At 42.0% G+C, this 24,065-nt stretch overlaps 2 protein-coding genes across 3 annotated transcripts in view; both read left to right on the forward strand.

The window, feature by feature from the left end:
* Positions 1-8,424: 8,424 nt before the first annotated feature.
* ADIPOR1 (adiponectin receptor 1) lies at positions 8,425-15,592 on the forward strand. Its single transcript, XM_006834121.1, has 7 exons — positions 8,425-8,565; positions 10,091-10,207; positions 11,065-11,236; positions 11,756-11,942; positions 13,093-13,280; positions 14,978-15,171; positions 15,464-15,592. The coding sequence occupies exons 1-7, from the start codon at positions 8,425-8,427 to the stop codon at positions 15,590-15,592; spliced, it is 1,128 nt and encodes a 375-aa protein (XP_006834184.1).
* A 6,563-nt stretch (positions 15,593-22,155) lies between these two features.
* The window catches only part of KLHL12 (kelch-like family member 12), a 53,587-nt gene continuing 51,677 nt past the window's right edge, over positions 22,156-24,065 (forward strand). The window contains exon 1 of one of the 2 annotated variants that reach the window (XM_006834122.1): positions 22,156-22,247. In XM_006834122.1, coding sequence (XP_006834185.1) covers positions 22,179-22,247 — 69 coding nt within the window. In that variant the 5' untranslated portion in view covers positions 22,156-22,178. Of the gene's footprint in view, positions 22,248-22,633; positions 22,758-24,065 lie in introns of those variants that run through there. The other variant, XM_006834123.1, reaches the window with a different exon arrangement.

Here is a 24,065-nt window from a genome sequence, read left to right on the forward strand (position 1 = left end):
GGATTTTCAAAGGCTCCAGTGTATTAATTTAATATATATACCTGAATATTAAGATGAAAGCAATTTTCCATTAACTGCCAGTGGCCTCATTTGTTACACTCAGCCCTAGAGGGCCTCGAACCTCTGACTAGTCTTACACGGTCTGCAACATTTCCTAAGCTGTAAATCTTTGCGGGAACAGAAAGCCTAGGCTCTCAATAAATATTTGAGGAACTCTGAGGATGAAGTAAAGGTTTAGATGTGGGACCTTTCTAGCTAAGAGGATAAAGTAGTGAATTCATCATTCCTCCCAAATTAGCGTCTAATTCCCTGAAGTCCCGCCTCCATCACGCGCTCTGGTTTGTGATTGGGGGTGCGGTTCTTACGAGGTGGAGTTTGGAATCGGGCAGTATGAGACCCAAACCTTAGGTCTACCCGAGTTGATGATTGGAGCCGAGAGAGGGGGCGGGGCCTGTGGTGGGAGCCCGCGCTCGTGGTTGGTGCGGAACCCCAGTCCTGAAGACAAGACACCTAGTGCGGACTGGGGAGGCGGAGCCAATGGGAGGCGGTGCCAGTGGGAGGGGCGGAGTCCCGAACACGGTGGGTGTGGCGAAGGGGAGCGCGCCTGTGATTGGTACTCCGGGAGGATTGCCTGGGATTGGAGGTGGCGAGGTAGATCCCTAGAGGGGGTGACGCGGTTGCGGAGGTGACGCCGTGTCGTCGCGCGCCCCTTCCGGCGCGGGGTGGGCGCTGAAGATCCCGGGCCGCTCGGCCACAGGCCGCCTCCGTAGCCGCGGGATGTAGCGAGGGGGACCGCGGCCCCAGCAGAGCCTGCCCGCCTGAGAGGCCGTGAGTGTCGAGGCTGTGGGGGTGGGCGGAGACTCGACCCGGGCACCTGGAGTCTCGGGAACCCCTGCCCCAGACTATGGAGTGGACACCGGTGGAGGTTACCCAGCCCAGAAGTCCCTAGGGCCCTTAGGGTCTCGAGGCCCCTGTCCTGGAGCCGGCCGGACCGTCCCTCTTCTCTCTGGTCGGGTTTGTAAACATTTCCGGCCCCTCCCACTGTGCGCCGCCTCGTAGGAGGCCTCAAAAGCAGTTTAAGTGCTGGTGGGCTACTGGTTCCCCGCCACCGCCCGGGGTTCGCAACAGTCCTGGTGAGTGCTGTGCCTCAAGGCGACTTGAGACCTCAGGGTTCAAGCTCAGAGTCTGGACGGGACAGGTCGGAGCTAAGTCTGGTCCCAAGGCCACCATGGGAGGGGAGCGGGTGAAATGGGCCTGAAAGGCAGAACCGCCTTTCTCCGCGAGTAACACCCGCTTCTAGGGTGGTCTGGGAAGCCTTGCGGTTGGTTCTTCGACCGACAGTCTCTGGCAGGTCAAACTGTGATTGATCCCACATTGATAGGGAAGGAGGGGAAGCTGTTGGAAATTGGACAGGTTTAAGGCAAAAACTGAAATGTGAGCAGAATCTGAAATAGTTTTAGGAAAAACTGAATTTCATTCGCTCAGGATTCTAGGATTGATGTATGCTGTCTTGTATTTGAGCTGTCTAGTCTTCAGACTGCTTTCCTTCCGTTTCTGGTTTCATAGAAAAATGGGAAACTACAGCTAATTTCACTTTACACCATTTCAAATGCCAAAGGAGCAGGAGACCATGGGACTCAACTGGATTAGCTATAGTGTTTGTCCAAGTGTTCAGAAGACAGACTAGAAGACACAGCAGTAAATATACAGGCTGAGGAATACTGATGGCAGGTGTTTCCTTTTTCTGAAGTGAAGTAGTTAGTGGGATCTGCTCACTTCTTTCTCTCGTGATAGTTGGTACTACTGCTGTTCTTGCGGTTTTATAGTACCTATACAGTGCTGAAGGAGCTCTGGTAGCGTAGTGGTTATGAATCGGGCTGCTAACCTCAGGATCAGCATTTGGAAACTACCAGCTGTTCCGTGGGAGAAAGATGAGGCTTTCTGTTCCTGTAAAGATTTACAGTCTCAGAAACCTTATGCTGGGTCGCTATGAGTCGGAACCCACTCCATGGCACATCACAACAACAACAACATACAGTGCTGGGAATTTAGACTGAGTGGGGCTAAAAAGATTGCAATGTCAGAGTAGCCTTTCCCTCTTTGCAACCACTGTTGCATTCGAGTCTAGGAGTAACAACATGTTATTGTTGTTACTTGGGGAATCAGACTTAAAAACTGGCATTACCTGTGACAGGCCGTCAAGGATTGTTGTTAGTTACCAAAAAGTAGATTCCACTTTATGGCCACCCCCATGTGTGCAGAGTAGAACAGCTTCATGGGATTTTCAAGGCTGTGTGATCTTTCAGAAGCAGATCACCATAAGGTCCAACCCCATTGCCATCAGATTTGTTCAGAACTTAGAGTGGACCACAAAACTACACCTAATTGTAGAGTAGAATCTAAAAGCATTCTGTTGTAAGACATCAAGAAAGTGCAGGATCTTCTCAAGAGATTAAAAAAAAGTAAAATGACCACTTTGCCTGCAAGTATGAGAGATTCGCAAGACAAATAACAAGAAGTGATATTCATCCATAACCCCCTTTTGCTTATAGATAAAAGTATACCACATTTACATAGACTTTTGTCTTCAGTTTTTCAGTTGGCCTTAGGGAAAAGATTCCCTTATGGGAAAGTGGATTTCAGTGCCCTGGGGCTATGTTCTTGACTTTTGTTAGTGCCACTGTATCCTTATTTGATAGCCTTTCTTAAAATCTTCCACAGAACCTTTCCTGGTCACTCTTAACTAAAATTGAGCTTTGCTTCTTGAACTCTCCAGCGCTTAATAGCACTTGGCCTTATGTGATGTTACTAAAAAACAAGAGTTGTTCCCCTCGCTGAAAAAAGAGCTTCAAAAAAACTTTCAGGAAAAATTCCGTTCTCTTTTCATTTCACCTTTCCATGAAGTTTTTGAAGTCCCCTCATATGTCAAACCTGTAGCTTCTCTCTTTGCTTTGTCTCTGTTGGCCATGTTGGCTAAAGCATATTATAAATACTCAGCAGATAGTTTCAGATGAATGAAGGATAGAATTTACATCTTCTTTGGTCAGTGAGTCTGTTCTCTATTTCTTGGAAATTTCCTTTGACTTATAATATAAAGCCAAACTGAAACTCTTTTAACAATTAAGGTATGTTATTCTGTTTATGATCACACTGTTGAACTAAACTGTACTTAATCCAGAATCTTTGTTAATCATGGTGATTTTTCTTCTGGTGCTTTTACTTATCAAAGTTTTCACATTTTGTGCTTTGTGTCTAATTGACCCTATTGTCACCCTCCCACTTTGTCCTCTTACTATCTTGGATTGAACTGATCCATGAAAATGCCCTTGAACCTAACCAGTTCCAAGTGATTGGTGTTTATGCATGCACCTAATTTACTACTTTGTTTCATTAGAACTTTTAGGGTACAAAGCATAACCTGAGAATTATATTGTGTAATTGCACTGACCATTTGTTTGTAATCTGTGGTGGTGGTGGTGGTGGTTGTGTGCTGTGGAGTTGGTTCTGACTCTTAGCGACCCTGCACAGGGTTTCCAAGCCTGTAAATCTGTACAGAAGCAAAAAGCTTCATCTTTCTCCCATAGAACTGCTGGTAGTTTCGAACCGCTGACCTTGAGATTAGCAGCCTGACTTGGAGCCACTACACTAATCTTTTTTAAAGCTAGGTATAAAGATTAGGGAGTGTTATGAAACTCTTTTATATGCCCATTTACTTCTTTGGCATGGTATTCAAAAAGCTTACCGCTTTCCTTCTGTTGGGGTAGGAAGTTAGATTGTAATTTTAACTGGGAAAGGAAGTTAGATTATGATTTTCCACATCTGACTCATAAGTCAGGGACACTTGGCATCAAGTAAGAGAGCTAAGGCCCCGTTACTGCACTTTGGTAATTTTCAAACATGGGTCTTGGCTTTTTTTTCCTCAACAGTAAAATATGAGATTATGCTCCCTAGCAAAGGCAGTAGATAAAAGAAAGAAGATGGCTATGTTCTTTCTTTGTATTTACTGCTAGAGTCATGGTGTGGCACTTTAAGAAAGCAATGGACCACAAGATTGATTTGAACTGCAAGGTGGAGTTTCAAACCCATCAGCCTCACCTCTGATATACAGGGTCTCTAAGAGTCAGAATCAACTGGAAGGCACTTAACAAGAAGTTTTTGTTTTAAGGAACCTTGGTAATGTTGTGGGTACGAATGTAGGTGCTAACAAAGGTCAGCAGTTCGAAACTACCAGCTGCAGATAAGGTTTTCTGCTTCTGCAAATAACAAGCTTGGAAACCCTATACATGGTCACTATGAGTCGAGGGGAAATGACTCCACAGCACACAGTCACCACCACCAGTTTTGCTTTAGACCAGTGAGGATCAAGAAGGACATAGATAGAACCTACCCATGGACTCTGTCTTTGAGGACTAGGGACCCCAGAATAAAACTCAGTAGTTTTGTGCCTTTGACTGCAGGGAAGGAATATGCTATCTCCTAGAAAAGCTTGAGAACGGTACATAGAATAAATGTCTTTAAAAACCGGAAGAGAAATAAATTCTTCAGCAAACTGACTGGTAATTAAGAATTAGTCTTGTCCCAAGTTTACCACAGGATTATCTTGTTTGTCACATCACAACTGTCTATCTAGCTCCACAGCTTTACTCTATTTTCCTAGGGTAAGCCACTTGGAGAGCTTTGTGGTAAAAATTTATTAGCTTGAGTTGAAGAAATCCCATCAAAAATGTACTCAGTGGAGTTTGTCTTGATTATAATTTGCTTTGTTGGGTGTGGCAAATATGAAGGGAAATGTGTTTCCTTTAAAATAAATAAGACATAGAAAGGTGGCCGAAAGTTTCAAGATTGTAATTCCCAGTTGTTTTGCTATTAAAGATAAAAGTATTAAAGCTCTAGTATTGTTTGTTTTCTTTCTTGCTAGACTTCCAGTCCCTATGTCTTCCTTTCCTTTCTCTCTGTTACTACAATCTAGAAGATGAAACTGGACAGTGGACTTTGGACAGTGGACTTTGCTCACTATAATGACAGGATCGCTGTTGACCTCCATTGTATACTTTAATGCATGATGATATATCTTGTATAATGAGTTGTGTCTGATGGCTCCTTTATGAGTTAACTAGAGTGTCTGGTGGATTTGGTGACTCTGGATCTAGAAAACCATGCAGATGTAAGAGCTAGTGAAAAAGGAGTTAGTTAAAATTTTTATGATTATATTATTTCATGTGTTATTGGGATGACAATAAAACTGTTTTTAGGATAAAAAAGAAAGAAAAAGGAGTTAGAGTCAGAAGAATCAGCAGAAAGTGATTTGGCCTAAAAATGGAAAAGACTGATGATGGCCAAGGGATTCAAGTCAACCTAAGAGAATACTAGACTTGAAGACGTAAGAACTTTTCAGATCAAAAAAGAAATTGTGGGACTGTGAACAACAAGGCCATCAATTCAAACCTACCATCTGCTCCTTGGAAACCCTATACAGGATCACTATGAATTGGAACCAACTGGACAGTACCTAACAACAACTAGCTGGATTCTACATTTAATCCCTGTTGTTGTTGTTGTTGTTAAGAAGTGCCATCGAGACAGTTCCAACTCATAGTTGCCCCTGTGTAGGATTTCCAAGGAGTGGCTGGTGGGTTTTAACCAATAATCTTTTGGTTAGCAATCTAGTGCTTATCCTATAGCACCACACAAGGACTCCCCTGGACTCTATTATCTAAAAGTTTGTTTATATTATTCCTATAGTGTCAGCACTCAAAGTAACTGAACTAGTTGAAGTGTTCTTTCCCTCCACTGCCCTCCTCTAACAGTGAAATTACGTCAGTTACTTTGTGTGTATCACAAAATACCTTAAACCATCTGCTTGTAGGCACTTTGAGGGAAATGATATAACTTGTAACTGAGGATTTTGCTCGGTACCTTAGAATTACTTAGGATTCTAGTGTTAAGTTCATGTCTTAAATAATTAGTGACGACAGTGTTGACTGACTCTGGGGAAAGGAATAGGAGAAAGTCCCACAAGCACAAGAAAAAGTGCAAAAACTCTTAGCTACTATGCCACGTAATAAGCTTACCAACTAGAATACTGCACCATTTGCAGTATGGGGTCTAACCAAAATTAGGGATATGTATCAAATAATGATCCATGTGGTATTGCATCCCAGAACCTGAGAATAGATTGATTTTTTTTTTTAAATGGGGGAAAACGGGACTGGGCCTAGTGACCTGGCTCTAAATTATTAACTGCCAGTAGTGGCGCTGTGGGTCAATGTGCCAGACTGCAAAGCTGTTTGAACTACAAGGTCGATGGTTCAAGTTCACCAGCTGCTCCTCTGAAACCCTATACATGGTCGCTATGGATTGGAACCAACTCAACGGCACTTAGCAGCAACAGCAATAGTAGTTAAGCTTGATGTGGTCCCTTTTCAGGTTTCTCCAAGATGCCCAGAGCTATTTATGCTTTTTTGCTGACAGTATAAATTATTTCTTTGTAAAGCTGTTTATTCTGTAGTACTTCACTTTGAGGAAATTTTTTTTATGGTCATCCTACTGAAGAAGATTTCCTAATGTTTCTTGTCACGTGGGTTGCCTATTGCCTGAGGTTTACAGGGGCCTCCTGTTTCCTCTTCTTGGGCTCAGTTGTTGACTGTGACTGTGCGTTGGCATCGTCTTGTCAGAGTCTCGCACATTTAATGGAAGAGGAACTGTCTATATGATGACACATTTAAAGGTCCACCAGAGAGTGAGTTATTGGACTAGATTTGCCTGCTGCTCTCAGCTGTGCTTGTGTGTTGAGTAAAGCATGCTTGCTCTGAAGTTTGAGATTGCTCTTTCCTGGCTCTCTCTCTATGTTGTTGTTGATAAGTGCCGTTAAGTCGATTCTGACTTCTAGCAGAACCTGTATAGAGTTTCCAAGGCACAGGGGAGTGTGAACCGCCGACCTTGCAGCTCAAACTGACTTTGCGGTCCAGTGTTTATCCTACAGCACCACACCAGGACTCCATATATATCCAACTATAATTCCTGAGAAGGAATTTTGATTACTCAGATTTTTAAGAATTAGTAATTTACAGATGGTGGCTAACTCTGAACACTTTTCTCCTTTTCTCAATATTATGTACTTCTATCAGAGGTCTGATTAAAGATCAGCCCAGGAAAGCAAGATGTATTTTGGAGATTTTTTTCCTAGAAAACCAAAGTCTGGGTTTCTCTCTCTGGTTTTCCTAAAGGATTTGCGTACATGTATCAGGTGTCTGAAAAACTAATCTGAATGGGGCTCGTATGATGGACCATGGTGGTTGGGACAGGCTCTTGCAGAGCAAGTTGGGGATGTGTGTGGCAAAGGGCAAGGCTGGGTCAGCCTCCCTGTTTTCAACTTCCTGCTTTCAGGTAAGCTATTGTTAGCTTTAATCTTCTTGTTGATCTGGGAGGCTTATACCCACCCTCATTTTCTGCTTCTAGTTTTTGTGGAAAGCTTCTATCCTGCCTTTAATGCATCTGCCATCTGGTGGGGGTCCTTTATAACTGTGTGGCTGAAGAAACAGGTCTCATCCCACCAGCTCCAGCACATTTGCTTCTCAGGACTTAGGTGTCCTGCTAATTGTATGAGAATCCATATTACCTCAAGAAAAAATAAATTTTTTTTTTTTTAAGGTTTCAACAAAAAATTCAAAGCAGAAAATAATTCCAGTATGAAAGGTTAAGGAGCTTGTGATGAAAGCCTGTCACCTAAGTCAAGTATAATACTTTAATATCGAATTAGTAGACTTTGTAGAAAAATTAACAACTGGATATCCATCCCACAACCAGGCTCCTTTTATATACAAGGCACATTTGTCAGCGCAAGTGTAGATAAAACTCAGCTGAGTTCAGTTGGCATTTAATTGCTTTTTAAGCGGAGGGGTGGGGGTGTCTTGTGGTAGAGGCTTCATATTTTTGTTCCTCTATCTCCTCCATTTCCAAGCCAGTCCTTTCTTGGGCAACAAGACAATTGAGAATAGTAGGTAAGACTTCTCAACTCTTCTCACTAAATGGAGTGTAGACCTGTGGGAGGTCTGAATCCCGTTTTAGACCCGTTGGGGACAGTTAGATGCAATCCTTTGAAGGCAAGCAACCAGATTTTGTATTTTCAGTTTTATTTGTAAGATACCAAAGTGGGAGGACAAGGAATAAATTTCACTTCTGCAATTAACTGGCCTTTACAGCTGGGGACAGGGTATGGGTTGTTTAGCTGTATCTTGTTTTATTCAGTATTGAATTGTAGAGAATAAACTTCTGTGTAAGAGCACTAAATTCTCAACATCCTTTATGTCTGTGTTTGCTGGTAGGGCCTACCACCACAGAAGATCTCTGCCTCCACCCCCCCGGGGCTGAGAGGCCCCCACCTTTTCCCAAACTGAAGCTGCCAGGTATTGAGATACCAGCCAGATGTCTTCCCACAAAGGATCCGTGGTAGCACAGGGCAATGGGGCACCTGCCAGCAACAGGGAAACTGACACGGTGGAACTGGCTGAACTGGGACCCTTGCTAGAAGAGAAGGGCAAACGGGCAATCGCCAATCCAACCAAAGTAAGTCGTCGTCCCAGGAGTCACTTCTTTGACCAGTGTCTCTCCCTACACTTCTGTCAGTCTCTTTTTCAGAAGAGTTTACCTTCCTCCCAAAAGCACCCTGAGATTGTCCCTTTCCTAGTCTGTTTACCTGCTGTAAGCTTTTGTGAGTTCACTTATCTTTGTAACCCCAGTGTTTTAGCACAAGGCCTGAAATCCAGTAAAACCCACTGCCACCACACCAATTCTGACTCATAGCTCCCCTAAAAGAAAGAGCAGAACTGCTCCATAGGACTTTTGAAACTAAGTCTTTATGGGAGCAGAAAGTCTTATTCTTCCGAAGAGTGACTGGTGGATTTCAACTGCCGACCTTGTGGTTAGCAGTTCATTGCTTATCTGACACCACCCCAAGCCTCCTTCAAAATCCAATAAGTAGTCAGTAAATACCTGACTGAGTGAAGGAAGCTCTCAGGGGTCTTAAGGAGGCTTAGGTTTGGCTGTTCTATAACAAAAACCCCTATAGCTTAAAAAGGTCAAAGTTGTTCTCTAATAATGAAAGAATTCTGGAATGATCAATCCATGGTTGATATGGAGGCTCCACTACTAGCAGGGATCCACGCTCCTTCTTTCTTGTTTCTGTATCATTCTTAATTTTATGCCTATCACGCTTTCCTTCTAGCCACTCTGAAGGGGGCTGGGGAAGAGAAGAAAAGCCTGCCTTTTCAGTTTAAAGTACCTTTACACCTCTTCCAGTTCTGTCTCACAGAACTTTGCCACTCACCTAGCCCTATCCAGCTGCATGGGAGGTTAGGTTTTTTAATTGGATACACATCTAAAAGGGACCAATTGTTTACGAGGGACGATCTACAGGAAAGAGAGAATAGCCCAGAGAAGGAATTAAACTGCCCTGTTTGCCACCTCCATAGGCTGGAGCTTGGAGACGGACAGAAAAGTTGCCTCCTGAGGCAAGTGCTGTCCAGTGCACATGGATGTCGAGGCTCATTTGTGCACAGGTGTCAGTGTTGCATCTTCCCTTGGGACCAGTTCTAGAGCCCTGATGCCTCTGGAAGCTCCTGTGGGTACAAAGTTCCAGTCATTGTAACTTTCCCAGATTCTGCTACTGGAGAACTATGAATAAAATTAGATTGTTAAGAGAATTTTTGAGAATTTTTCATTGTTTTGAGAATTTGCTGACCTGGAGGAGGGAAGTGTTTGGGAAATTGGGAGACAATTGAGAGCATTAGCCTAGAGAAAAGGATGGGCCATTCAGACTTAAAGGACAGGTGTGCTAATCCTGTGTCTCTCAGATGTCAGCCCCTGTCAGAGGTCAGAGTGAAAGCTGAATAGAGCTTTCACTCCAGAATTTACAGTGTTTATAAACCTCCGTCTAAACTGTTGAAAGCTCAAGTTAAGTATTCTTTTGGAAAAAAGATGGCTCTATGTCAGAGAAAGAACTTTGAGTTGGATTTCTCTAGATTTCTGATCTTGGACAGTAGAATTTATGGGATGATTGATTCCTAGATTTGTTGGTTTGTTAATCCTACAGACTGAAGAAGAGCAAACATGTCCAGTGCCCCAAGAAGAAGAGGAGGAGGTGCGGGTCCTGACGCTTCCCCTGCAAGCCCATCACGCCATGGAGAAGATGGAGGAATTTGTTTATAAGGTGCAGCCTATCAGCTTGTGTTGTGGAAGGGGAAGGGCAACAGGGTGTTGGGATGTTCCCAGCAGGCAAGGCTCCCAGTTCAGAGCATGCATTGTGTTGAAAAGCTTTTGCACCTGTGTGGATGGGTTTGTGTTTTGCTGAAGGTAAAATAAATCAAGTGGAAGGCTGACTAAATTTTTGTTGCCTGCTGTGCTAGGCATTGTTCAAAATATACATCAGAACAAGGGTTCTTAATTTTGTGCCATGGATTCTTTGGCATTTATCAAAATATTTCAGTATGGTATAGTAATATGGGCTCCTTTATTGATGCATTAAGTATGTATTAATGATAAGGCCTAACATGTTTTATTATAAATAGTATTTTGAGATATCTATAAGACTGTAATGTGATATGACAATATCTGTGGTTTCTATTAGTGGCAGGCTCACACGTTCTGCTGATAATACTGTGGTTTGTTGTCTACATTTATAATTGAGGGAAATGCTAAATTTTAGTTTGTGGATGAAATTCCACACACACACACACACACACACCCCATCCAAGTTCCCATCTACTACTTAGATTCTGTTCATTTTCCATGGATCCTAGATTAGGAAATCCATCCTAAAACAACATAGTCCCAGCCTCGTAAGAACTCAGACTCTAGTTGGGGAAAAGGCTGGAGCAGGGGCCAAGCATGTAAGAATGTAATATAGTTATGTAACCTATGATTTCTATTTCTTTGTTTTCATTCATTACTTAATTTTGCAATTATTTAACATGTTTACTTAATTTGAAAATTTAAGTCGTTTAAAAGAGGCCATGCCATGTATTTAAAAGGTTGAGTGTTACTTTTCTAAAGTTACATATGTTCTAGGTTTGGGAGGGACGTTGGAGAGTCATCCCATATGATGTGCTCCCTGACTGGCTCAAAGACAATGACTACCTGCTACATGGCCATAGACCACCCATGCCCTCTTTTAGAGCTTGCTTCAAGAGCATCTTCCGCATCCATACAGAAACTGGCAACATCTGGACCCATCTGCTTGGTGAGTATAATTGAGATGGTGGGCATCCAATTTCTTTCCTCCTTAGTTGCCAAATTACTATATATCTATATATATATAGAGAGAGAGAGAGCTTTTGTTCATAGGAAGGAAGAAGAACAAAGTTGCTCTGATGGCTTGTAGGCTGGAGTTGTGACTTTAAATAACCACTGACCTTGGTTGATCCTTGATCACTGACCTGTATGACTTTGAGGAAGGACTAGAAGCAGAAAAAGAAATGGAACTAGATGTTCTCTTGTGATTACTTGCAGAACTGGTCTAGATGGAAGCATTTTCTTAATTACAAAAAAGTTAAAACAAAATGCCAACATTTCCAAAAATGATCTTTTTGTTTAGCCTTGTAGGGCTGGTGCCATTTTCGCTGGAAATTTTAGATGGCAGTTCACATAGTTAAATTCTGTAGCTCCCTGATTTAATACTGTCAATTATCTGAGACTGTCAAAACACATGGATTTGCTTTTTCCTCACATGTTTTCTCTCCTCCTTCCCCTTTTCCTATAGGTTTTGTGCTGTTTCTCTTTTTGGGAATCTTGACCATGCTCAGACCAAATATGTATTTCATGGCCCCTCTACAGGAGAAGGTGGTTTTTGGGATGTTCTTTCTGGGTGCAGTGCTATGCCTCAGCTTCTCCTGGCTCTTCCACACCGTCTATTGTCATTCAGAGAAAGTCTCTCGGACTTTTTCCAAGTGAGTTAAAAGACTACCAAGGGAACAACACCATGCACTATTGTGACCCTAGTGCTGACAGGGTTCTGGGAACGTGAGTAACACCTCAAAATTCCCTGATATGCCAGAAGAGTGGTTTTCTGTATTGTGGGTATGAAGGTGATGAAGATTTTCTCTTAAATCCTCCCTGAAAAAACTCACTGCAGCCTCATCAACAGATGGAACTCAGTTATGGAATATTTTTTCTACCTGCAACAAAGTTGTGACTCATCCTTTGTGAAACTTGAGGTGTCAATGAGATGCTTTCCAAGACCTTGTACCCAATATTAGCTTACCTTCCTGTTGGCCCAAGCCAAAGCAGGGTGTGGTAAAGCATTCTGTGCTTCCTTCTGCGAGTGAACCTGCCCACTTGGCAAGTAAAGCTTATCTCTGCTGCCCATGCATTGCTGGAAGCCCCAGATAGAGTGTTTTCTCTATTCCCCAACTCTGATCCTGGGTTCTATTTATTTAATTGCTTGTGGGTCCCCCTGCTCCCTTTTGCTGTCAGTTTGGTTGTGATGGTACTGGGTTATTCCCCCCCCCTCCCAATAACACCAGAAACAAAAAAGAAGTTAACTGAAACAGAGCAAGCTAAAATACCCCTTCATAATAATCCCAATCTAAGGGTTTTACTTTTAGCACCTCAGAGTTGGGGAATATTCAGAGTCCTTCTCAAGTGTGGTGCTGGGACCCAGATCTGGATTGTGACAAAACTCCTGAGTTTACATATCTACCAGAGAAATGCAGTTTTTTACAACTCAGGGAAAGAGATAAGGTTATGTGATCAGGCATTTTTAAAGATGTTTCCACTGTAAAATAGAAGTAACCTTGTGGAATTTCAATCTAGGACACAAAGTCGATTGTGTGAGATTGGGGCTGGGAGCAGGGGGAAGCCTAGAGATAGTCAAATCTGGAAGCATGTGGAGAATGTTGTTAAGTGCCATTGAGTCGATTCTGACCCATAGTGACCCTGTATAGGGTTTCCAAGGAGCAGCTGGTGAGCTTGAACCACTGACGTTGCAGTTCAAACGACTTTGCAGTCTGACGCATTAGCCCACAGCACCATAAAATGAGCTAAAGCAATTCTTCATTTCTCCTCCTAATTCATTTCATCTTTGTGGTTTTTTTATAGGCTGGACTATTCAGGGATTGCTCTACTGATCATGGGGAGCTTTGTCCCCTGGCTCTATTACTCCTTCTACTGCTCCCCACAGCCACGGCTCATCTACCTCTCCATTGTCTGTGTCCTGGGCATTTCTGCCATCATTGTGGCACAGTGGGACCGGTTTGCCACTCCCAAGCATCGGCAGACAAGAGCAGGTGGGTAGAAAGATATAGTGTGAACCTAAGATGTATCTTTGGACCTTGGGCCTGGGATGCTGAGCCATATGTGTTTAGAATTTTCAAAATAATAGGGATCTTCAAAGGTCAATTTTGCCCTAAGTTTCATACTATTTCTATAGAATACAAATAGGACAAATCATTACCCAACTGGTTAGTTGTAAGCTTAGATATGACTGCACTTATATTTTATTTTATAATGTAGCAAGTACTCTCATTTTAATTAGCTAAACTCTCAGCCAGTGGCTTTACTAGGGTTTCCGTCAGTTCATGGTATCACACAAACACACACCCCATGCACAGTTCCAGAGACACTCCTCTTGGCCCAGTGGGTAATACATCCCCCCACTCATAACCCTAACTGGATGAGGGGTGCCACTATGGGGTCATTTTGTTGTCACCCCGTCTGACAGTGTGAGAGGGTCCAATCCACAACCCCATTGCCCTCACCATTCCAACGAAGGGGTTCAAATGAAAACTCCCACACTCATTTACTAAGGGATTGGAAGGCTTGGTCTAGTGACTAAAATCATTATGCATAAACACTGGTAACGATGACTGTAACAACTCCAAACATAAACATCTTTATTTGTGTTGTCTCATCTGGGCTCTCATTTTCAGCTTTTATTACCTGCAGCAGCACTACCAATTACCACTAGTCTTCAGTCTCTTTAGACTTCTTAAAATTAGCCTTCAGTTAAGAGAATGAAATATTTATCAAGCATCACCTATGTGCCAGGCACTGTGCTTCAACAAGGGTGTACCCATAAAGATGGAGAAGACAGGTTCTGTGCTCTAGTGTGTATCATGTAAGTTACGTGTCGTATAGTGGAGTTGAGACTGGTCATCATTCTTCCCTTGTTGTTGCCTTAGTTGGGTGTCCCAGCAGCTATGGATAACATAGAGACTGGATTTGTCTATCTCAGGAAATCAGAATCCTGATTAAGTATTTTATGATCTTAATGGGAAACCTTTCCTCCTCTTTGGCTTGAGAATCAGCTGAAGCCTTGAAATCTAGGTTTGGTCTGTAACCCATCTATCAAAAAGTGTGAAACATACTGTTTCTGCCTACACTTCTAAACAGATAATGGATCCTGGTGGCACAGTGGTTTAGTGTTTAAGGTTGGCAGTTCAAACCCATTAGCCATTCAGTGGGAAAAAGATGTCATGGTGTGCTTCCATAAAGATTGACAGTCTTAGAACCCTTATGGGACTGTTCTCTTCTCATTTAGAGGTTGCTATAAGTCATAATTGACTTGACAGCAATAGGTCCTTTTTCGGGGGTTCAAGGAGGTTCTTAACAGATAGTGAAAAACATGACGTTTGTTCTCAGTGCTCCTTAAAAGGAAATAGCTGCAGTCTTTTGCTCATTGTCTGCTGTTATCCATCTGATGGCTCAATTTCCCAAATATGTATTATTCAACACATACACACAAAACCAGATAGAAGTTCTGATGTGGGGCAATAGGATAAGCACTGGACTTCTAACCAGAAGGCTGGCAGTTCAAGTCTACCAACTGCTCCTTGGAAACCCCATATTGCATTTGAGTCAGACCTAATTTCAACAGCACTCAGCAACAACATCATACAGATTTGAATTCCAGAGAAAGACAACAGTACCTTTCATATTACTGCTGTGTCCTTTCGCTTGACAGTCTTATATCTGCACTGTTTAGGAGTATTCCTGGGACTTGGCTTGAGTGGGGTTGTGCCCACCATGCACTTCACTATCGCCGAGGGCTTTGTCAAGGCCACCACTGTGGGCCAGATGGGCTGGTTCTTCCTCATGGCTGTGATGTACATCACCGGAGCTGGCTTGTATGCTGCTCGAATTCCTGAGCGCTTCTTTCCTGGAAAGTTTGATATATGGGTAAGGAATTACTTTTCTAGTATGGCCTATGATTATGTGACTAGCACAAATTTAAAGGTCTGAGTAAAAAGCAGTAAGAGACATATGGATCATCTAGTATTTGGGGCTACATTAAAAAAATGGGGGGGAAGAATTGTGTAACTTTGGGAAAGTCTGTGTTTTAAAATTGTTTACCATTTATCTCTCTTATGGTAAGATTTTTAAAACTTGAAAAGGCAGGTGCTTTCTCCTACTTATTTCTAGTCTTCCTGTTTCCAATTAACTTAAGACTCTTCTCCTTTTGTGCTTGCAGTTCCAGTCTCATCAGATTTTTCATGTCCTGGTGGTGGCGGCAGCCTTTGTACACTTCTATGGGGTCTCCAACCTTCAAGAATTCCGTTATGGCCTAGAAGGTGGCTGTACTGATGACTCCCTTCTCTAAACCTTCCCACCAGATGGGTGGAGGAGGAACTTCCCAAGTGCTTTTAAAAATAACTTCTTTGCCGAAGTGAGGAAGAGTCTGAGTTGTCTGTTTCTAGAAGAAACCTAGTAGAGAATTCAGTACCAACCAAGCTTCAGCCCACGTTCATTCAAACCCACTGGATAATAAACTCCATTTCCCTAGCTGGGAAGAGAGGGGGTGGTCTTATTTAGCCATCCCCCTCCTCAGCAAGGCAACTTATCCCCTCACAGAGACAGTACTTTGAAGCTCATGTTGAGATTTTACCCCTTCTTCCAACCATTTTGGAAAAAAATAATGGACTAGGACTCCTCAGAAATTCTGTTTCTGGAAGAAAATGTCCTTCCCTTACCCCCATCCTTACTTTGTAACCTGGCTTATAACGGGACATCCGTTTTTATAGCACACTTTTAAAAAAACAATTATAACCTGGTCCCATCTTTCTAGGGCCTGCATCTGCTTATATAGCAGGAAGAACAAAGTCACCAACTTTTACATAGCCCGGCTAATCATGGCAGTGGGTCCAGGCTTCAAATAACTTGAGTTTTAATTTTTTTTTTTTTTCTTGGCAGAGTAATGTAAAATTAAAATGGGAAGAGATATTTAATATTTAATACTAAGCTTTAAAAATAAACCTATCATTGCTATGTATCTTGATGCGGAGACTATGATGGTAATAAAAGAAAGTACAGAAGACACTTGACATTCAAAGATTTAACTTGCGTGGTCTCAGCTATTTGCACATAATTCCAAAGGTATAAAAGCTGTAATAGACATTTTATTAGGGAAATTAGCATGCTATGCTGCTGTTGTTAAGTGTCTATGAGTCGATTCCAGCTCATAGTGACCCTGTATAGGGTTACCAAGGAGAACTGGTGAGTTTGACCCATCAACCTTGCGGTTCAAACCGACTTTGCAGCCCAGTGCATTAGCCCACAGCGCCACAGTAGGACTCCTGTATGCTATAGTGGTGTCCAGTATTAGAAGGTTTTCAAAGGTGTTGGGATATATCCTTTGTAAATACCAGAGATCTATTTTATTCTGTTGTTAAGTGCCAGCGAATTGGTTCCAACTTATACCAACTCTGTATATGGTTTCTGAGGAGTAGCTGGTGGGTCTGAACTGCCGACCTTGTGGCTAGCAGTCCAGTTCTTATCCTACAGTACTACACCAGGACTCCTTATTTTATTCTGTTGTTAAAGTGCCTTCAAGTCAATTTCTACTCAGTGTGATCCTGTATGGGGTTTCCAATGAGTAAGTGGAAGGTTTGAACCAATCTTGCAGTTAGCAATCTAGTGCTTCTCCTACAGCACAACACCAGAGTTCTGTTAAAACCATCTTGCTTAGGGTTGTCTCATAAAGGGGTCATGCCATGCATTTCTGTGCCTTTGTAAATTGTATTATTGCACATTCTGTTCATTGGATAGCATAAGACCCAGCAGTAATCACCTTACAGTAATGTAGGCAGTTCAAAGTTCTGGGGTAATAAATTTGGATTCATGTCAACAATCAGCTTTGTGCAACTGAGAGAGCAAATGATCCTTTAAAAATTAATCCAGCTAGGCCAACAGGAAAAGTTTCTCAAATTCAAATGTGATGATTTAGGGAAATGTAAATTGAAACTACAATGATTAACCAACCAGACTGGCACAAATTAAAAAGCCTAATAATATTGGGTGTTGGTATAGATGTAGAAGTATTACATTGGTAGAACCACTTTGTACTGAGATGCATATAGTATATACACATTATGACATTCAAACATTTCATGAAAGAATACCATATGAAATGTATCTGGTATCTTTCTCTGGTTCCTTCCTTTAAAAATGAAAAAATGCTGGTTCTGACCTACTAAGTCATTTGCATAAATCAGTAGATCATAAATTTGAAAATCAGTTTTTGACAAACTTGTACCAAAAGTTTCATTGCGACTGTTTGTAGTAACAAAATACTTCAAACATCCCAAGTGTCAAAAACTGTTGACTAGAAAAATAAAGCTTGGTTTGTTTATACAAATATAATAAATTCAAATGATAAATACCAGTGGTGAAAATGAATTAATTACTATGACAAGCAACAATATGGTTGAAGCTGAAATACAAGGTTAAGGGGAGGAGGCAGCTTACAGGAGATTATACAGCATGATTGCATATATATAAAGTTCAGAGATTTGCCAAACTAAAGATCTTTGTTTTAAATCAATTTGATATATAATACCAAACAATTTTAAATTAAAACAACTTTTCTGAAACTGGTAGCAGAAGTCACCAACTAGAGCTGAGTGTCCATGTACTCTTTATAGAGGGCTTGTTTGCTCCATTTTCCCTCTGATTGGTTTCAGACTAACGGCCCTGGAGACATCAGAGTTTGCAATGGCTAGCTAGAACTGGCAGGAAATTGACTCCACTTCTGATCCACTTCCATCCAACACAAATAGCTGAAGCCTACTGAGTATATGTTTACTTTTCAACAGTACACACAACCAGGGAACATAAATCTTAGACCATTTTTCTTCAGCTTCAGTGTGAATTTGCATATGAGAAATTGACGCTCAGTTCCACAGTCTGCCCCTGGACTTGTTTTGGCTGATAGGGAGCTTTTCCACTACAATTGGGAACCTTAAATTCTTTAAAATGTATGTAAGTGCCAAAGAAATTCTTAAGTGCCTGTGTCCTTAGAGAAGCTTTCATCAAGATAGAATTAAATGTGCAAGGATTTTTTTTAATTTGGGTAATTGACTATATTGTAAAATAGGGAGCAGGAGAAAAAGACAACAAACAGCGTAATGCAAATCTAACCTCCATAAATAAAAAAGGTTAGCAGAATCTTCCTAGACTGTCCTGCAACCTAAAAAAGTACAGCACAACCCTTTGTTTTGGGGAAGTCCTTGATCCAAAGTCTAGAAGACAAAAGAGCCCCTTGGCTTAATTTGCTTTTCCTAGACAGATGCAGGCACCAGTTCTTAAAAGGTGTGCCCTTAACCCGGCCCAACTCATACAGCCATGAGTTTCTCAGCAATAGTTAAGAACTATGTATGGTTCATTATCATGCCTAATGAAAAGGTTGCATACTTGTGTCTACTACATTGTAATGTGCAAAAATGCAATATAGTTTGCCTGACTGTTAAAAAGTTGACCTATACTCTTAAGCACTTGATAGTGAATTTTAAGCCAATTTCTGCTTTTCCTCATTGAAATGTTTTTCAGTTAACTAATCCACTGCCATTGAGTCAATACCAACTCATAGCAACCTATATAGGGTTTCCAGGCTATAAGTCTATATGGGAGCAGAAAACCTCATCTTTCTCCCGAGGAACAGCTGGTGAGTTTGAACTGCCAACCTTCTGGTTAGCAGTCCAGTGCTGGTACCTGGGCTTCTCTGAATACTCAAAATCACTACCTCTGGTATCCAAACCATACAGTCAGGATGATGTATGGGATCTGGCAAAACGACTTGCCTTATCAAGACCTTATACTCCAGAATGGACCTTAGAAACGCAGAATAAAATTAGTGCTGTAGGGTATTGGGTTACATATCTACACATCTATAGAGAATATTGTTACATAGGAAATGTAGTGATCCCATGATTTAAAGACTCAGTACATGCTAGTACTATATCCCTGCAGGAAATAGCGAACCCTAAACTGGTTACTTCAGTGTGTTCATTTTTGCAAAGGACTTGTCCATCTTTTTATTCTCTGGAAATGGACAGCCACATTCTAAAGAAAACCTCTTTTGTTAAGTTCCCTCTCATACTTGGAAAAATCCTTGATTTAGCAGGCAGAAATTAGACACTCTCATTAAAGTGGGTTTTTTTTAAGTGCTCTTTTATATTCATAAAACAAGGGATGAATTTCACTTTTTGTTTGAATCATACATAGTTTTAATTCACAGGATTCAAAATTCAAGAGTGCCAACAAGATATAGAGGGGAAACCTCACCAGCTTCCTCTCCCAAAAGAAACCAATGTTACCAATTTGCTTTATATCTTTCCAAATACATTTTATACATATACAAGCACTTATGGAGTCCCTGATGGTGCAAATGGTTAAGCGTTTGTCTGTTAAGCACTGGAACCCACCCACAGGGACCCCAGAAGATAAGCCTGGTTTTGAAAACATTATGTAACACTAATAATCTTTTCATTTTAAATCTAAAATACCCCTGAATTCTTCTTGAAATAAAAAAATTTTTTAGCTTAACTATTACAAAATAACTGAACAGTGTGCATTTTCAAGAACTGTTGATATGAATATCAAATTGCTAGGTTAAGAACTATTAATATGGTATATCAAATTGCTAGGAGCAACTCCAGAAATATTAGCTAGAAACCTTAGAGGTTAGTGAGTTTTATGTTAACAAAGGAGTAAAAACTCAGAAAACGAAGGTGAGAATGGTTGCATGACTCAAGGAACGTAATGTCATGGAGCTAAACACACAGAAGCAGTTTGAATTGGTGGACTCTGTATATTCTCAATAACAAAATAAATAAAAACAAACTTACGAAGCACAGTTCTACTTGGCACACAAGACTGCCATGACTCAAAATCAACTATGGCAATTAACTACAAAACCCAAATATATTTGTATTTTCCCACCTTTTTACACAAATAATAGCAGACTATCCACATTGTTCACAGCTACATGATATGGGATTGTATGGATAGACCATACTTTATTGAATCAGTCCCCTACTAGTAGACATTTAAGGTTGTTTTCAGTCTAATCTATAAATGCTGCAAGATATAGATGATGTATATACATTTTACATGTTGCTATGAGTCCTACTGGATTCTACGTCACTTAACAACAAAAATATATATGAAAAAAAAAGGAACCCACTCAGTTAAAGGATAAGAGTATGTATTCACAATTTTAATAAATATGAGGTTTCAAGAAATTTGTAGAAAAATTAAAAGATAATGGGATTTTTTTCCATTTTCTCCTCAATTTAATTAACTAATAATTACACCGTCCCTGTGGTCCCAAGGTGGCGGCTCCCCCCTTTGCATTTATAAATACCCTATGTGTAACTCTGGATCACCTAGTACACAAGTTTTTTAAAAACTTCAGAACTGCAGAGTATGATGCAAAACCATGCGGTATCTTTTGAGCCCTATTTACAATTTAGAGGTTCTTTCCATTGGTTTTCCAGCTAATTTTTGCAAAAACTCTTGCAATGGAAGTGATTGGGTGCCTTGCTACCCCATTTATGTAAACTGAAATAAGCACTGGCTGTGAGCTTAACTTGGACGCTTTCTGCACACCCCCAAGTCCCTGAAACACACCTAGATACTGGCTGTGGCTGAGCAGTCCCTAATGCCAGGAAGGGTAGGTCAGACCAGTGAGAAACTGTCTTTATTGGACTCACACCAGGAGTCCCTGAGTCTGGAGAAACTCTGTATTTTCTGATCATCACCAAGTTCTCAGCCTGTTGACGCAGTTCATTAGCCATCGCTGCTGCTTGTAATGAATGTTGGCCTCCTTCCTTTTCTCCTCCTCCTCGGTTAGGTGGCCCAGGTAGACAAATTTATATGTGAAGCATATACACACAACCTTGAGGCCTGCAAGAATCATCATCTACTTTTTCTTGTCATAGAGTAACAGGATCTCGTCAAATAACTCGAGGTGGTCCAGGGCAGTCTGGTTATGCTTGGTCTGGTGGAGCAGCATGCCCTTGCACAGTCTGCCAAAAGACACGGCTGGGGGCCTGAAAGTGCTATAGGCCATGGCATGGGTTGGTGTTGGTGTGCTTTCAGAGGAAAACCAGGTGCTTCAACTTGTTTCTGTAGCAGTTGTCAGAAATGTTGAAATGGTTACAATGCATGACCACCACCTTCTGGCCCAGCAGAGCTGGCTTAGCTACAATGGCTACCAGGTAGCTCAGAAGATAGCTTTGGTCATCGAGTACCAGGACCCTCTGCCATTTTTGGCAGATGCCTATGCAAAAAAGCTTTCCACAAACTTTATGAAACACTCTGGTATTTCAATACCCCTCTCCCCATAGATGTTGTACTAAATCTGCATTCTCATCCATAATGTGTAGAACTGGTAGCTATAATATAGAAGATGGAAAACCTGTATAAAAGATAAATGGTGCTATGGTTTTATTATTCAAAAAGGATCAAAGGTTCCATAAAGGAAAACAGTAAAATCAAGCACAACTAGTTTGGACATTGATTTCAATGGATTCAAGGAAGCGCATTCTTTCATAACCACTTAACTGCTCCAGAATCAATTGAAAGCAAAATTCTTAAACTTGACACCTCAGTCCCCAGGACCTGTTGAAAACTCAGCAAAAGATAAACAAGGATTAAAGACTACTGGGCTATTTCTAAAATTAAAAAGATACTTTTAAATGTCCCTTATTGTATCTAATTAAGTGCAGTAGGGAATTTACTGTGTCCGACTACCAGTGGCCACAAATTGCTTTCATGTAATTGTGTTGGGGTGGAGGAAGCACCCCCAGGGTGGGGATGATAAGCTCCACTATGATGCAGAGAATGTTGGAGGCTGTGAAGAGCAGGACTCTACAGAAGTGGTCAGTTCGAAAAGACCATTGTGGACAATGTATATGAAGAAATATAGAGCCTCCGTGGGTTTTCTCAGTGTGAGAGGGTTCCTGAATACCTGGCAGGTAAAAACCTACTTCTTGTAATAAAATCCTTGGAATCCTCCTGGCAGGTAAAAACCTACTTCTTGTAATAAAATCCTTGGAATCCTCTCGGTCGGCTCTGTCTCGGGAGAAGGGGTTCAACCTAAGTCAATCATTGAGATGAAAAACTGGACATACCCTCACCACCTCCCTACCACACTTATCCCATCCCACCTTTTTCCTTTAGGCCTTCTAAAAGCACTGAATTTAAGTGCCAGGGATGGGAGGTGGGGGGCTTGTAGTTCCGGGTCACGTGACGTCGCCTCCTCTCGTGACGCAGACCAGGGGCAGGTTAGCCTTTAGCAGCATACGTCATTTCGTCGCGCGGCCGCGGTGACGAAAATAGCGACGACTGCACTGACGGCTCCAGAGCCTCCGGGTCGGGGCGGCGGCGGTTCGGCTCCATTTGAGCCGCCTGCTTGCCCCGTGCCCCATACCGCCGCCACGGGCGGGGAACAGGCCCGGCGCGATTGGGTGGGCCTGGGAGCGGAGGTGAGTTGAGCGGAGTGACAGCAGTCAGCCCTTTTCTTCCTACCCCTCAGCGCCTGGTTGTGGCCTTTCCCCCATCTATCGTCGTCTTCCGAGGCGGAATGGGAGAGACGTCCTGAAGAGTAGGAAGACTAGAGGGCTTCTGGCAGCGAGCGCCCTGCTCTGAATTCGACCTTGAACTGCGCCCCTCTAGGTACCTTCACCAGATGGTGCCGGCCGTCTTCCTAGCATTGGAGAAGAGACTTCCTTCCCTTCTTTTCCCACCTCGAATTTCCAGAACTTCCTTCCTGTCCGTATCTCTCCTATGGTGGGATTCCGCTATCCAGATGTTAACTGAAATTCTAGAATAGGCCACTTAAGAAAGGTTAGGGTGAGGGACGTGGCAGAGACCTCACCTGGTGATAACTTGAAAGACAGGAACCCCAAAGAGAAAGGCCACACTGCATTAGGAATACTGTCATTTTGATACTAAAATCGTAAGCCCAGGCTAACACTGTCCTCCCTGCCCCCAAGAAAATCATCACAGTAAATAAGCATTTGTTGAGACCTTTCTTATATCCTCAGAGTTTAATCTTGATTTAATGAAAATCCTTTTGAAAAACAATGTTTTGATAAATTGTCTACGAATCGGGCTGTGAACCTCAATGTTACCAGTTCAAAACTACCAGCTGACCCGCTGGAGAAAGACGAGGCTTTCTGCTCCCATAAAGATTTACAGCCTCAGAAACCCTGTACAAGGTCGCTATGAGTCAGAACCGACTCCGCGGCACATAACAACAACAACTGTAAAATGGGTATTGCAGAGCTGATGGAGGGATTTTCTATAGTGTTTAAGGAATAATATGCTAACTTGTTAAGTGCCAATGAATCGATTCTGACTCATAGCGACCTTGTACAGGGTTTCCTAGGAGTGGCTAGTGGGTTTGAACAGCTGACCTTGTGGTTAGCAGTCCAGTGCTGATCCTATAGCACCACACCAGGACTCTAGTATGCTAACTATAAACAAGTAAATGAGAATTTAGGAATGTAATGAGCTCATTTTTGCTATTCCAAAGTTAGGGCTGTGAGTAGTGGCCTCTAGAACACAACAGGTTGAGTTCTTTTCTTGGATCAATTTGGAAAGTTTTGGATCCAAATAAGATAAACAGATAGTTTACCACACTTCAGTCCCTAGGCATTGCCCTAGAAGAAAAAATAAGTGTGACTAATGCCTGTCAAGGAGCTCTGGTAGCGTAGTGGTTACGAATCGGGCTGCGAACCTAAAGGTCAGCGGTTCCAAACTACCAGCCGCTCTGCGGGAGAAAGATGAGG

The sequence above is a fragment of the Chrysochloris asiatica genome, unplaced genomic scaffold (assembly GCF_000296735.1).
Source record: "Chrysochloris asiatica unplaced genomic scaffold, ChrAsi1.0 scaffold00009, whole genome shotgun sequence".
Classification (NCBI taxonomy): Eukaryota; Metazoa; Chordata; class Mammalia; order Afrosoricida; family Chrysochloridae; genus Chrysochloris; species Chrysochloris asiatica.

What these genes read in the sequence shown, in the direction of transcription:
- ADIPOR1 (XM_006834121.1), top strand. Translation starts at nt 8,425, where the DNA reads ATGTCTTCCCACAAAGGATCCGTGGTAGCACAGGGCAATGGGGCACCT. An exon ending in TGGAGGAATTTGTTTATAAG is followed by an intron (nt 10,208 to 11,064) that starts GTGCAGCCTATC and finishes CATATGTTCTAG; the next exon opens with GTTTGGGAGGGACGTTGGAG. An exon ending in CATCTGGACCCATCTGCTTG is followed by an intron (nt 11,237 to 11,755) that starts GTGAGTATAATT and finishes CTTTTCCTATAG; the next exon opens with GTTTTGTGCTGTTTCTCTTT.